This window comes from Pseudochaenichthys georgianus, unplaced genomic scaffold (genome assembly GCF_902827115.2).
Source record: "Pseudochaenichthys georgianus unplaced genomic scaffold, fPseGeo1.2 scaffold_699_arrow_ctg1, whole genome shotgun sequence".
Lineage (NCBI taxonomy): Eukaryota > Metazoa > Chordata > Actinopteri > Perciformes > Channichthyidae > Pseudochaenichthys > Pseudochaenichthys georgianus.
In genome coordinates, this window is record NW_027263253.1 from 9,225 (window position 1) to 24,503 (window position 15,279).

The 15,279-nt window shown below is 43.6% G+C and overlaps 1 protein-coding gene across 1 annotated transcript in view; it reads right to left on the bottom strand.

Moving 5' to 3' along the window:
- Positions 1-453: 453 nt before the first annotated feature.
- Positions 454-15,279, bottom strand: part of LOC139433602 (zinc finger protein 879-like) — a 28,723-nt gene continuing 13,897 nt past the window's right edge. The window contains exon 3 of the mRNA XM_071202669.1: positions 454-1,183. Within this exon, the coding sequence (XP_071058770.1) occupies positions 454-1,183 (730 nt within the window). The remainder of the gene's footprint in view (positions 1,184-15,279) is intronic.

A 15,279-nucleotide genomic window follows, 5' to 3' on the forward strand; every position in this document is an offset into this window, starting at 1 on the left:
CAGGCAGGGTCAGGGAGCAGGCGAGGCAGAATAGTCCGGGTACAGGCAGGGTCAGGGAGCAGGCGAGGCAGAATAGTCCGGGGACAGGCAGGGTGAAAACCGGGAGAGCATTGTGGGAGGTAATGAGGGAACGAACGGCATACTGCGAAATACGATCATGCACTGAGGTGAGAGTGAAGGGGGCCTATATACTAGTGGAGCCAATTGTGTTAGTCTTCCTAGGAAGGCCGTTTATCAGGCAAATAGTCATTCAATATCCACCAGAGCCAACGGTTGTTTTATTATAAAAAAAGGCCTGCATATGCAGTATTTTATAGGAGGGGTGTCTAACTCCTCCAGAATGTAAAACTCTGGACTCAACAGTAAATGGACACTGAATGCACATAACCCTTACATTTAAATTAAAACATTTGGAGAAAATCAGGAGGAATGCCAGCTTGACTCAGAAAATGATCAGATGGAGGCAGAATGAGTGCGCTGGTGGACTTTAAGGTTATTACCTTGAGAAAAGGTTCTCCCACACTTTTCACACCTATATGGTTTCTCTCCTGTGTGAACACGACGATGGATTGTGAGTTGACCTGATGTATTGAATGACTTTTCACACTCTTCACACCTATATGGTTTCTCTCCAGTGTGAACACGACGATGGATTGTGAGTTTAACCGATGTAATGAATGACTTGTCACACTCTTCACACCAGTATGGTTTCTCTCCAGTGTGAATACGACGATGGATTGTGAGTTGACATGATGTAATAAATGACTTTTCACACTCTTCACACCAGTATGGTTTCTCTCCAGTGTGAATACGACGATGGATTGTGAGTTGACTTGATGTAATGAATGACTTGTCACACTCTTCACCCAAGTATGGTTTCTCTCCAGTGTGAATACGACGATGGATTGTGAGACAACCTGATGTAATGAATGACTTGTCACACTCTTCACACCAGTATGCTTTCTCACCTGTGTGAACACGACGATGGATTGTGAGTTGCCCTGATGTAATGAATGACTTTTCACACTCTTCACACCAGTATGGTTTCTCACCTGTGTGAATACGACAATGATTTTTGAGACTACCTGATGTAGTGAAAGTGTTTCCACACTCTTCACAGCTGTAGGGTTTCTCTCCCGTGTGGATGCGCTGGTGGGATGAAAGACTACTTTTTTGAGAAAAAGTTGGGGTTCTTTTCTTCTTGTCTTCTGTTTCTAAAAAACACAGACAGATAAAGAGTCAGTGAGAGGCTGTGATGCAGATATATCTAAAAACAAAAATAAGAGTCTGTAAAATAAACCCCACAATGTTCAAGTTTGGGCCTCGTTGTTCTCCTCCATGCTGCTCTCAGTGCTCCTTCTCCTGCTTGGTCTCTGAAATAAGTATTAACACTACAGTCAACACAAATCAATCTACAGCTAAGAAGTAGCTTAGCAGCAGAGGTGGGAAGTACATGTACTCAAGTACTGTACAACCATAGAGGTACTTGTACTTTACTTGAGTATTCACATTGTATGCTACTTCTATTCCACTACAGTTCAGATGTAAATGGTGTACTTTTCCTCCACTACATGTATTTAATACCTTTAGTTACTTTACAGATGTGGATGAATGATGTGAAATATAATCCAGTGTTAAATCAGACTTTAGTTCCACAAAATACAAATGAAAGCTGTTTTTTTATCCTATGGGAAAATGTGGCTTTGAGACAGTTGCTCTAATAATGAAAATACAAAATATAATAAGGCATTACAAAAATAAGCTATTACAGAAAGGAACAAAAATGATGTTGCAAAGATGATGGGATAATATTACTAAAAACATAAAGTATTCCTTTTCAATATACCAGCAGTTCAAATAAAGACCATTCATATAAGCTTGTACTTTACTTCAGTATTTCCATGTCCTGCTACTTTGTACAAATCAATACAAGACACAACATACGTGTTTTTATACTTGAGCTATGAGTGTCATCTCAAATGAAGGCAAGGCTACACAGACTACTATAATGCTGTTTGAGTTTAAGCTTCAGTTGAAAGCAAACAGTGTTTTTGTTTCATAAGTCAGGTGTCCATGTTCTGCATTAAACAACTCAAAGAATGGAAGTAGCCAAAATAAAAAGCAGAACGGAAATGAAGGCAGTACGTCTACCTTTAATATCTATATCTGTATTTCAAAATGTATTGTAGCAGTGCTGGAAAAAAAGAGGTAAAATGTCACTTGTTTTGCATCAATCTTGATACAGGGTACTTCTATGTTATAGTTTGGATTCTTAAAGCTTAGCGTCTACTATCCCGTCATTCAAGGGTGGTTTTCACTATAAGTAATGGTTTATTTTTGGACGGACACTATCATTTACACTTGAACATCAGCAGGAGAGGACTCTTTAAAGTAGAGACACTACATACTGATATACACCTGAGCATCAGCAGGAGAGGACTCTTTAAAGTAGAGACACTACATACTGATATACACCTGAACATCAGCAGGAGAGGACTCTTTAAAGTAGAGACACTACATACTGATATACACCTGAGCATCAGCAGGAGAGGACTCTTTAAAGTAGAGACACCATCCATCCATCCATCTTCTCCCGCTTATCCGTGGTCGGGTCGCCGGGGTAGCAGTTCCAGCAGAGAGCCCCAAACTTTCTTTTCCCTGGCGACATCAACCAGCTCTGACTGGGGGATCCCAAGGCGCTCCTAGGCCAGCGAAGAGATATAATCCCTCCACCTGGTCCTAGGTCTACCCCTCGGTCTCTTCCCAGCTGGACGTGCCTGGAACACCTCCCTAGGGCGGCGCCCAGGTGGCATCCTAACTAGGTGCCCGAACCACCTCAACTGGCTCCTTTCGACGCGAAGGAGGAGCGGCTCAACTCCAAGTCCCTCCCTGATGACCGAACTTCTCGAACTTCTCGGCCGCTTGTATCCGCAATCTCGTTCTTTCGGTCATGACCCATCCTTCATGACCATAGGTGAGGGTAGAAACGAAAATGGCCCGGTAGACAGAGAGCTTTGCCTTCTGGCTCAGCTTCCTTTTCGTCACAACGGTACAGTAAAGCGACTGCAGTACCGCTCCCGCTGCTCCGGCCCATCTCACGCTCCATTGTTCCCTCACTCGAGAACAAGACCCCGAGATACTTGAACTCCTTCACTTGGGGTAAGGACTCATTCCCTACCTGGAGTGGACAGTCCATCGGTTTCCTGCTGAGAACCGTGGCCTCAGATTTGGAGGCGCTGATCCTCATCCCAGCCGCTTCACACTCAGTTGCGAACCGATCCAGTGAGTGCTGAAGGTCGCAGACCGATGAAGCCATCAGAACCACATCATCTGCAAAAAGCAGTGGTGCAATCCTTAGTACACCGAACTGCAGACCCCCTCCCCCACGACTACGCCTCGAAATCCGATCCATGTATATTACAAACAGGATTGGTGACAAAGCGCAGCCCTGGCGGAGGCCAACCCTCACCGGAAATGGGTCCGACTTACTGCCGAGGACCCGGACACAGCTCTCGCTTTGGGAGGACAGAGATGGGATGGCCCTGAGTAGAGACCCCCTCACCCCATACTCCCGCAGCACCTCCCACAGTAACTCCCTGGGAACCCGGTCATACGCCTTCTCCAAGTCTACAAACACATGTAGACCGGATAAGCGTACTCCCAGGCCCCCTCCAGGATCCTTGCGAGAGTAAAAAGCTGATCCGTCGTTCCACGACCAGGACGGAAGTAGAGACACTACATACTGATATACACCTGAACATCAGCAGGAGAGGACTCTTTAAAGTAGAGACACTACATACTGATATACACCTGCACATCAGCAGGAGAGGACTCTTTAAAGTAGAGACACTACATACTGATATACACCTGAACATCAGCAGGAGAGGACTCTTTAAAGTAGAGACGCTACATACTGATATACACCTGCACATCAGCAGGAGAGGACTCTTTAAAGTAGAGACACTACATACTGATATACACCTGAACATCAGCAGGAGAGGACTCTTTAAAGTAGAGACACTACACACTGATATACACCTGAACATCAGCAGGAGAGGACTCTTTAAAGTAGAGACACTACATACTGATATACACCTGAACATCAGCAGGAGAGGACTCTTTAAAGTAGAGACACTACATCCTGATATACACCTGAACATCAGCAGGAGAGCACTCTTTAAAGGTTTCCCAATAATATTAAATCAGTGAACTCTTACGGGGTTTTGTGTCTTCAGAGAGATCCGGATGTCTCTTTTGATACGGTGCAGCGTTGAGTTCTTCTGCTCCGACGAACCGCGCTTCATGGAAACATCTGAACTCTTCGTCTTCTCCTCGTCCTCAGACGATGCTCTCACCGCTTTCTTCTTCTGTGGTTTCGTGTCTTCGGTGCATTTCTTGTCCGACTCTTCGGTTGTTTTTCCGTCTTTCTTCTCAGGTTTCTCCTTCTTCTGGTCTTTCATGGCTGTTTTCTTCACCTCCGTTTCTTGCAACTTGCTTGCCTCGGGGAGGGAGAAAAAGAGCCACAGCGGAGAATAAACAGAAGGGCAACCATGGCAACCATTTTGTGGCAGACTACAGCGCCACTTACAGGCCTGGCATATGTACTACAGCGTCTCCAGCGCTTTCGAGCGGCAATGGCCGGCGGTGGCCCAACCCCACATTCCCCTGATAGGTGGAGAGCTGCCCATATAGGCGGAGCTCCTTGTTCCTGACGTCAGAGAATTTTCAAATCTGTATCAGATCCGTTGCAGCCCTTTTTTTTTTAGAGATTTGGGTATGGAGGAAAAGAGAGGGTTGTATTTTCTGACACTTGGTGAGTTCCCTGGAACACCGGGGACACATATTCATGTATAAAAGATGTTGTCTCAGGGGCCTTGTCCCCGTCTTCATGGGCTGCTTGAAGTGGGATCCTAAAATGAGAATACCATTTTGTTTTCATGAAAACAATCAAAGCATTTTATTTACAATGAAAGACAAAATGTGAGTGAACACGTATGTGGCAAAATGAATGCCAAATTACATATTGTTTAAACTAGTATCAGGTTATTATGGTTTATTCCAGTATTTCTTTAAATTGACTCACATTTAATATTATTATTCTACATTGGTGATGTAATACATAATAGTATAATAATCCAGTAATTGTTATTTAGATTTGTTTACTAAATACAAAGATCTTGAAGAGGACATGTATGGAAGTTTTATTTCCATCGATGACCCTGAATTTTTGAATCGGTTGATCAATCCAGATCGGTTTGACTCAACACAGATCGATTATAAACAGTCATATATACAAATATTGCATTTTTTAAATATTTATGGATCGTTTTCTCTTTTCGTTATTTTTTGTCTGCAATGTCAGTTTAGGATTTCTAAGAATATGAAAGAAAGTCATAGTATAGTTTGTCAAAAAGATCTTAGCTGGGCGATTTAATAGTTTTTGAATATACCTGTTGTAGCAGGATGGCGATGTTGAAGCAGACGCCGAAGAAAACAATGATGGGGATGTTGAAGGCGAAGCTGAGGCCCCCCAAGAAGAAAATGAGGGTCGGGATTCAGGTGGGTACTACGAAGATGAAGAGGCAGAAGGCGAGCCTTTTGAAAGCCAGCCGACTTCAGACTCCTGTCACAGCATGCCTGACTTCACAGCAGATGTCGAGTTACACAAATCCGACGCAGTGCCTGAGGAAGAAGTCAAGCCTGTGGCCGAGCCAGAGGAGAACGAACCAGAAGTGTCAGATGGACACTACTGCCCAGACTTGCCATTCAGACAAGAAAATCCCAGCTTGCCCAACAACAAACATGTTACCGAGCAGCTCATCTGCGATGTTGCTGTTATGGTACCAGGGCACCGGCTGAACCCAAGTGACAGACCTGAAGAAGTGACGGACTCATCAATGCAGAAGCCCTATAAGGAGAGGCTTGGAATTGGGTGAAAATATAACCCAAACTATATGCTGCTTCTAATAAACATATTAAGAAACACGTGAGTTGTCTGACTGAACTAATATTGTTGGGAGGGTCCATATACAGTCGTGATAGAAAATCCTCTAACCTGGAGCTCTAACTGGCATATCTTCCTCTCTGTGGCTTCCTTGAAGAAGAAGAATTTCCTCTTGAGCTCCATCAGTTCCTTGGAGACCTGGGCCTGCAAAAAAATAAAACTTCGAGAGAACGGTGCATGCCACACAATGTGCAAGTTAATGCGGAAATAAGTTGATTATACATATTTAAAATAGAATCAGATTGTAGGAGCCATTGTATGGGTGTTGTCGGCGTGTCAGTTTATTTAATTTATATGTATAGTGCAATATTATTTTGAACACTTGGTGGCGGGGTTTAGCTGCACCGGGTGTATAAAAGGGGTCATAGGTGACAGGAGGACGAGGACACAGAAGGAAGAGAGCATACCGATTCCACCAGCCCGGCAGATGCTCACCACAACAACTAAACTGTACAATTAAACCCTGGTATGTAAAACGCTAGATAAACCTCATTATAAACTGCACCAAAGGACCGGAAAGTCATCGGTTTGTGTCTGCGTCTGGATCACTCTTCAGTGAAGTAATGCAAAAATATATAGGACATAGAAACAGGAAATTGCCATTACACAGATAACAGAATGAAAAACGAAATACTGTACAGTAAAATAAAAATATTACTTATTGTAATAATATGTAAACATCCCTACTGATTGAGACACGTGATCATTGTGATTTCTTCCTTACTAATGAGTGGTGTTGTGGCGGGGGGGGGGGGGGGGGGACTGTCTATCTGAAGGTTGGGGTCTGTGAAAGTGGGGATCCGGGAGAGGTTGGAGTCACCTAAGACGAGTGTCTTCTTCCGCACTTGTAGCGCCCATTCCTGTTATTTGTTGATGGTATGTGGGTGAGTGAAGGGTCCCTGACGGGGTGGGGGGCCAGGTGCCGCCGCCGAAGCCCCGGTCGGGTGGGAAGTGGACGCCTCAGATAATGGGCTCGAGTTCATTAAGAATTTCATTGTGCCCTGCATCGTCATTGTTTCTGTGGAGTCTACATCCACCTCGGGCCATTTTATGCCTTCAAGGGGCTCTGCAGCAAGCATCTCTGACTCTCTCTGCTGTGGGTCTGCGGGTGAGAGGAGGGATGGTATTACTGCATGAGGTGGAGCTGCCTCCAGCAATAGAGGATGAGGCAGCAGCACAGGGTTGCAGCAGGTATGTTATACGCTGTAGTCAGGTGATTTAGATGCATCAATGAAAGGAAGAAGTGTAGGCTACATGATGAGAAAGGAATACAGTTTGAATTAAAGTAATACAGGACAGCAGCACCCTGCCAAGGCAGTACACCTAGGGGAAACACTGTTCATTAGATCCACTCACCGTGTTGTTGATGTCGGCTCTGCCTCAAATACAAATGTTTAAAAACGAATTGTAAAAACAATAAAAATGTTTCGGCAGGCAGGCATACGATCACTCAGGAGAGAATGAGTGTGAGCTGCCAGGTGGCTGTCCTTTTAGCTGAAATGAAAAAGAAAGAAAAGAGTAAAGGAAGAACAAACTGTTTATATAGAGGTATGTGCATTAAAGGTGGGGTAGGTAAGTTTGAGAAACCGGCTCGAGATACACTTTTTGTTATATTCCATGGAATGCTCTTAACATCCCGATAGCAATGAATATCTGAAGTGCTTTGACAATAAATAGATACAAAAATGTCATCTGTGGAAGCCGTGGCGCTGTAAAAAGCTCGACCAATCATCTGAGCCGGCTAAAGTAACTGGATTGTTGGAGCTATACATCTCTTTATATTATTTAATAGTTTAACATTATTTTCTTGCTGTTTTATAGTGTTTATTGTAAATGTATTCTTAGTTAGTCTCATAAGTTAAAGTAGTTTCTATGCTTTTATTTGAAGGCATGTTTTGGGCACTGGGTGATTAGAGCACCTGGTGTACTTGTATATATTTGAGACAGGTGGAGGTGGGAGCCAGAGCACTAGAAGGCAAACGGTTTTTTAGCAGGGTGTTTCAAGCTACACAAGGGAAAGCCATAGGAAAGGCTTAAGGAAAGAGATATAGGAAACCTGTTCATTGTATTTTGTTATAGGAATAAAATGCACAACGGAGAATCTTGTCTGGACCTGGATCATCGCCCTGCGTAAGATCCGCTAACTAGTGCCTCAGCGGCTGTTAAATTAACTATCTGTTTTAGTTCTATATGATTTTGGCTGCTACAAAGTAAAAAACCATGCCGTGAAAGCGGACTTGTTTTTTGAAGTTCTTTTTTGTGGATTTTTGGATTGCCCGCGTTTGAAGTGGAGTATTGGATTTCACTTTAAAAGACACATCTGGACGGACTTCAACAACGGCACAGGAACATGGGCGGTATGTGAACATTTTCTCCAGTGGCTGTATAGGAAAACGGCCTCACTGATGGAGTGCTGGAGTCATTGTTTCGCCGCATATGAATGAACAGTGGAAAAGGTTTAAAGAATAGTTGGACCGTGGAACAGTGATTACGCACTCTGACGCGCAGGCATCAGCATTTTCTCCTGTGGATTAAAATAACAAATTTGGATATTTAAATAAAACCAATCAAAGAAAAATGATGCAAGACGCCACATCACAGGACAGAAGTGGATCTTCTGACGAGGTAAATCCCAAGGACATTGCACCACATGTTGTGTTTAAAGGACAATAATTCCAGATCACAGAAAGTAGTCAGATTATCATACATCATCTGCAATAATCAAAGCTAAAGCTGATTTAGCAGTCCTTAAAGAGCGCATGGCTGCATTGAAGAGGAAGCATGCATTGGAAGCCCAAGAGGAGGAGCTTTTGGCCTAAAACTGACTGCACCCAATGACAAACTTGACATCCTGAGAATCCCCTCGAGGCGTGGATCGAAAGGATCTGTGGAAAAATGGTAACAAACAGAAATCTGAAAAGATAAAGTTTCCTTCTGCCCCAAACTACAACTGTTTTTCTCTCCAACACAACCACCACTCACAGGATACATGTTCAAGCTTCAATATGAAAATAGAAAATGAGGAAACAAATTCCATAAGGGTGGATGGATCTAGTTTTGTTTGCCCTGCCGGTCACATAATCAAAGACTATTGGAGATATTTGAAGTGCAGCGTGTGTCACCAGAAGCAACTGTCAGCCCTTCACATTGAAGATGAGGACACGGCACATCCTTCAACAAAGCACACGTTTCACCTGGACAGTCAGAGACAAGTGTCCATACTGGGGCCGGTGGACAGGACAATGGATTCAGCTCTGGCTGCCCTGTTGTAGTAACCTCCCAGCTTGCAGTGGAACAACAAGAGAAGATGCTCATCAAACTTCACATTCATCATGATTAAAAAGAAAAAACATCAGCAGTGCAATGGGAAAAGCACACGGAGAGTGAGGAGCAGGGAAGAAACCACAAAGAGCTCCAAGACATCAGAGAGCCAACAAAGTCATACACATCAGACCGAAACACAGGTTGAAGAAATGCTTTCCAACCTCCAGATAGATTGTGTGAACAGTGATGGAGACACAGAGGAGCCTCCTTATGAAGAGGATTTGGATAAGAGAGCGAGTGGAAAAGGCTCAGAAAATAATTTCCAACGGGAGATATGTTCTTCATTGCAAATACAAGTGGACCCTGGATGAAGGATGGACGGAAAAGGATTGGTCAGCTCTGTGAGCCCCAAATGAAGACCAGTGTCATGGAGAGACCCGTTTGCCTGCTCCTGGATGCAGCAGCGTAGCATCATGAACATTTATTCTTTGTTTCTTTAGACTATTTTTCTTTCTCTCCATTTCTTTTCCAGGAATCTGTTGCCTGAAAACTATGCAGATGATTATTTGTATGTTGTATGGATGGGATAAAGATAGAGTATAGCTCCATTTATATATATATATATATATATATATATATTTAAGTAATTGTGTGTTTCCACTGGCCACAATTAGGGGCCGGATTGTTGGAGCTATACATCTCTTTATATTATTTAATAGTTTAACATTTATTTTCTTGCTGTTTTATAGTGTTTATTGTAAATGTATTCTTAGTTAGTCTCATAAGTTAAAGTAGTTTCTATGCTTTTATTTGAAGGCATGTTTTGGGCACTGGGTGATTAGAGCACCTGGTGTAATTGTATATATTTGAGACAGGTGGAGGTGGGAGCCAGAGCACTAGAAGGCAAACGTTTTTTTAGCAGGGTGTTTCAAGCTACACAAGAGAAAGCCATAGGAAAGGCTTAAGGAAAGAGATATAGGAAACCTGTTCATTGTATTTTGTTATAGGAATAAAATGCACAACGGAGAATCTTGTCTGGACCTGGATCATCGCCCTGCGTAAGATCCGCTAACTAGTGCCTCAGCGGCTGTTAAATTAACTATCTGTTTTAGTTCTATATGATTTTGGCTGCTACATGGATGGTCTGTCTGCCTGTCAGCCTTCCACCTGTGCACAAACGTATCTCGTGCCCTCATTGGTCATGTGCGCGTTCGTGTGTTTTTGGAGGAGGGGCAGATTTTTTCTGGCTGTGTATTTTCAAATTCTAGTGCACTCGAGCTGGTTTCTCAAATTACCTACCCCACTTTTAAGAATTCACAGCGAAACTATCTACCACCTTTATAGCAGTAGCTACCTACAATTCGTTTAATTTGATGGAAAACAATGCTTCAACCCAGTTGACGTGTAATAATAAAGTTGTCCTCAGTTTATTGACTAACGTGACAGTTGGCTAGCTAGCAGTATAGCCGCTTTCACACCAAGCACTTTGCCGTACTTAGTTCCCAGTAGTCCCGCCGAACTCTTTAGCAGAGCAGTGTCCATGGCATTGAATGTGACATACCGTTTTTTAGGAATCTGGTGCCGCTATCTGTGTCAGTGTACACATGAAATAAAAGCACACGTGCATCACACACAGTCGGGTGCATGCGAGTGAACTGACTTGACTTCCACAGGAAAACTCAGTTTGGCGACACACTGCTAACTACAGAGTAGGATTTGAAAATGTAGCGCGAACACCACCAACAAAAAAACTCTTCTAAACTACTTGTGCCCCACTGCCACATGTTTTATTCAAAACGGTGAATTTCGCCAGATGTTAACTAATTTGAAGCAACTACTAGTGTTACATGCCTCGTCCATGAAAGCAGGCTAAATTAGCTAGCACGCTAACTAGCTAAATTGCTAAGCTGAAACACTGACGTTAGCTAACGTTTGTTTGATATCCACATTAAGCTCACAAGCTAACGGGGATGTAGAGAGTTAATAAAGTACAAAAATATACTTACATGATTCAAAATCCACGAGTAATCATATTAGACAGGGTCCATGCTTTCTTCTCTTCAACTGGAACGTCTGCTTTTTTTCAAATGTCTGTATCGCGCAAACTCCTCCTCCTTTTCTTTAATGGCGAATCGCTTCCACTTGGAGCATATATCGCCACCTACTGTTGATTTATTAAATGTTCATATTAAATCCTTGTCCTCAGACCAGTGTTTTTGAGGAACTTGAAGATCAGCTTGTTTACTTCATTTCTTGATTTACTTTCGTATATTGACTTGAAATCCATGTCCTTGATGTTATGTTGTTCCAGTGCAGTTTTCAGAATGAGTCTGTCTGTTATATTCCGGGCAGCTAAAAAATACATGATGTATATTGTCTCTGGTTGTTGGCAACCATCACAATTACCATTTGGATGTTTTCCAATCAGATGCATAGTTGAGTGACCCAATTGTATCCTTCTGTTAATGCTCTGTTCTCTTCTACTACTCCCCCAAGTACTTCCCGTTCCCACTTCCCTTTGTATCTGTTATAAATGTCTTCCTTTAGTGTTACTGTCCCATAATGTTTGCCATTGTTGCTTGATAAGAACTTGTGTAACAGATTTGACTTCTGCTCTACTGATGGGTACCATTATATCAATCTGGTTTGCTTTCAAACCACATTTTGCCAGTTGATCCACTACCTCATTCCCTCTAATACCCACATGCAACACACTCTCACTCCATAATCGTCCAGGAGCGACGTTTGGTCAGTGTCCATGGGGTGCAGTTGTGTGACGCTCCTAGGCTCCTTCAGCTTCATAAAGGGACGCAAATAGCTTTCAACTGATTGCAATGTATTCCCATCTGCGGCGGGATTTGACGCTCATGGAAGCACGTGTAGTGGAACATTTTATTATTATCATTTTCATTATTATCCTTATTATATCTTTCATATGTTTAAACCAAATGCTTCTTATTTCCTCTTGTTGTGCTTTTACCATTATTATTCTATTATATTCTCTTATGAGTTTCCCAGTCTCTGCAAGGCCACAGCTGTTTCAGCAGACTGGGAGACTCATACACAGTCAGACACATCACGAACTTCCCTGCTCTGAGAACCGTTATGCTATCTACTCAAGGCCACTGGGTGTCTCATAACAATCTCCCCGTGTGAACAGGGGAGTTATAATATTCCCACTCTTTCCTTATATAATCTCTGCTTTTTCATTGTCCTGCGCACTCTCGCGCAGACTATCTTATACTCTGTGCGACTTGTGACATTATTCAATCATTATATCGTGTATTTGAAGCTTCAAATAAATAACCAAAAGACAGCTTTTCTCGATTCACCATTTATTTGTTATGATCATTTGACTTGTACTCTCCAGCTGTGTTGGGCCCTAGATTTCCATAACAAATGGCGTTGTCGGCAGGATCTCTGTATGTTTGATCGGGGAAACCTCTGGACGCTGGTGGCTGCTAGCTCCGGGATCTTGGATCCTCCTCTACCCCGACATAAAACGTACGGGACGAGGGGACCAGCGCGAGGGGTGGAACCGATTGACTTCACGAGATCCAACGAACTCAAAGGGCTTTCAATACTCGGTGAGATGTGCAAAGTCTAAATTGTTTAAAGTTAAACGTAATTAAAACTCCATGACATCAGGAGAGGGACTGCTCGAAAACAGAGATATTTGGCATATCTAGCATCGACGGATGAAAAATAGTGTTTTGGTGACACGGAGTGTTTTGGTGACACTTTAAAAGACTTTGCTATGGGGGCAAAGCAGGGGGGGGGGTATGTACAGCCTCCTGAGGGTCCGATAGTTGATGTCATGCGAGCAAAATATGGTGAAGAAAGTCTGTCTAAATTAAATATATGGATGGAAATGTTCGGATTTCCTAAGGGAGGTTCTTTGAGTAAATTAAAAATCAAAAACCTAAAAGGACACTCATAGAAAGTGTTTATAATACTGGGGAGTAAAAAAAAGGCAGTTGGCCTTGGGGATTAAATAAAATATTAAGGTTGAAAATGAATGTGAAGAAAATAAATACATTATTTCCAAAAAACATGTAAACCCCAGACATCTCTGTGTCCTTCCATTGCAGGCCTGAATGACCTCTCCTCGACTGGGTATCCCTTCCCTCCTCCGGCGTACAACCCTGGCAATCTGGTTGGAACACCTCAACCACCTCAACTACAAGCCCCAGCCATGCAGTCAGCGTCAACTCCAAGCTCGACAGCTTGTTTTTTTTTTTTTTTTGTGTGTTTTTTTTGTTTCTGTTTTTTTCTGTTGTTTCAGATTCTGCTGTTCTCCGTTCTGGACCGCTTCCATGTCACCTCTCAGCACAGGCAGCAGAGCTCATCGCACTAACTGAAGCCTGCACGTTTGCAGAAGGCAAAACCGTGACTATTTACACTGACTCACGATATGCTTTCGGGTAGTACACGATTTTGGGGCTATTTGGAAGTGTAGACAATTTCTGAAATCTGATGGCAAACCAGTACTTAACCATGTACTGGTTGCAGGCTTACTAGACGCCATTCTGCTCCCATCTGAAGTTGCAGTCTGTAAATGTGCCGCACACGCAAGCAGTACAGACCCAGTTTCCCTAGGAAATGCGTCTGCTGACTCAGCCGCAAAGGCAGCTGCTCTGATTCCTCTCGCACCTCACGCACACTCATTTGTTAAAATCCCTGTCTCCTCCTTCACTGACAAAATGTCATCACTGACTTCCATGAAGCAGCTAGCTACGCCAGTTGAGAAGGCTCAATGGAAGGCTGCTGGGGCTGTTTTTTGGGTTGGCCCAAATTCTAATCCATGTCTTCCCAGACATTTTTTCCCTCATTTCGCTAAATTGACACATGGGTGGGATCATGTGTCAAAAGGGGGGATGTTAGAGTCTATAAATCAGGAGTGGTTCACAAGGGGGTTCACAGTAACAGCACTGTGAAGCACTGTGAAGAATGCTAATCTGCATTATGCAAAATTACAAACTAGCAAAATGCTGTGCAGACACAGGTCTGTCATGGACACAAGCTCTGCCCATTGTGCTGATGTACATGAGGATGCGGAAAGAACACGGAGTCAACTCAGCCCATTTGAAATCCTATGCTAATCCAGATGGGACTCAAGGCTCCAGGATGTCCTCCTCCCTCCACAACTTTGTGTGAGGATGCTATGTTGTCATATTGTGTTAACCTATCATCCACTTTAGCGACTGCCACTGGTCCACTTCACCATCTCCAACCCGGCGACTTCGTGCTGGTCAAGGATTTCCGGAGAAAGAGCTGGAAATCCAATCGTTGGCAAGGTCCCTACCAGGTGCTTCTCGTCACCCAGACAGCGGTCAAGGTCGCCGAGAGAGCTACATGGGTCCACGGCAGCCACTGCAAGGTCGTAGTCACAGGAAAGGAGAAACGATAGAAACAGATGACAACAAGTGACGTGTCCGAGTCACCAACAGAGATGACAACAAGTGACGTGTCCAAGTCACCAACAGAGATGACAACAAGTGACGTGTCCGAGTCACCAACAGAGATGACAACAAGTGACGTGTCCAAGTCACCAACAGAGATGACAGCAAGTGACGTGTCCAAGTCACCAACAGAGATGACAGCAAGTGACGTGTCCAAGTCACCAACAGAGATGACAGCAAGTGACGTGTCCGAGTCACCAACAGAGATGACAACAAGTGACGTGTCCAAGTCACCAACAGAGATGACAGCAAGTGACGTGTCCAAGTCACCAACAGAGATGACAGCAAGTGACGTGTCCTAGTCACCACCAGCACCACACTTGCACTACATACACCAAAACACACTACACACAAGGTGTCACGAGCGAGTGCCAGCTGAGCGGTTCCATATGCTCTCTGGTTCCTCGTTTGTGTTATCAGTGTGCGAAGTCTGACGGTCCGTGTCACGAAATCGACGGAGAGAATACACTCACACACTCCATGGAACATTTCCCCCTCGTGATGAGGGCTCGCCTGGAGAGACGACAACGCAACCGTGAGCAATGTGAA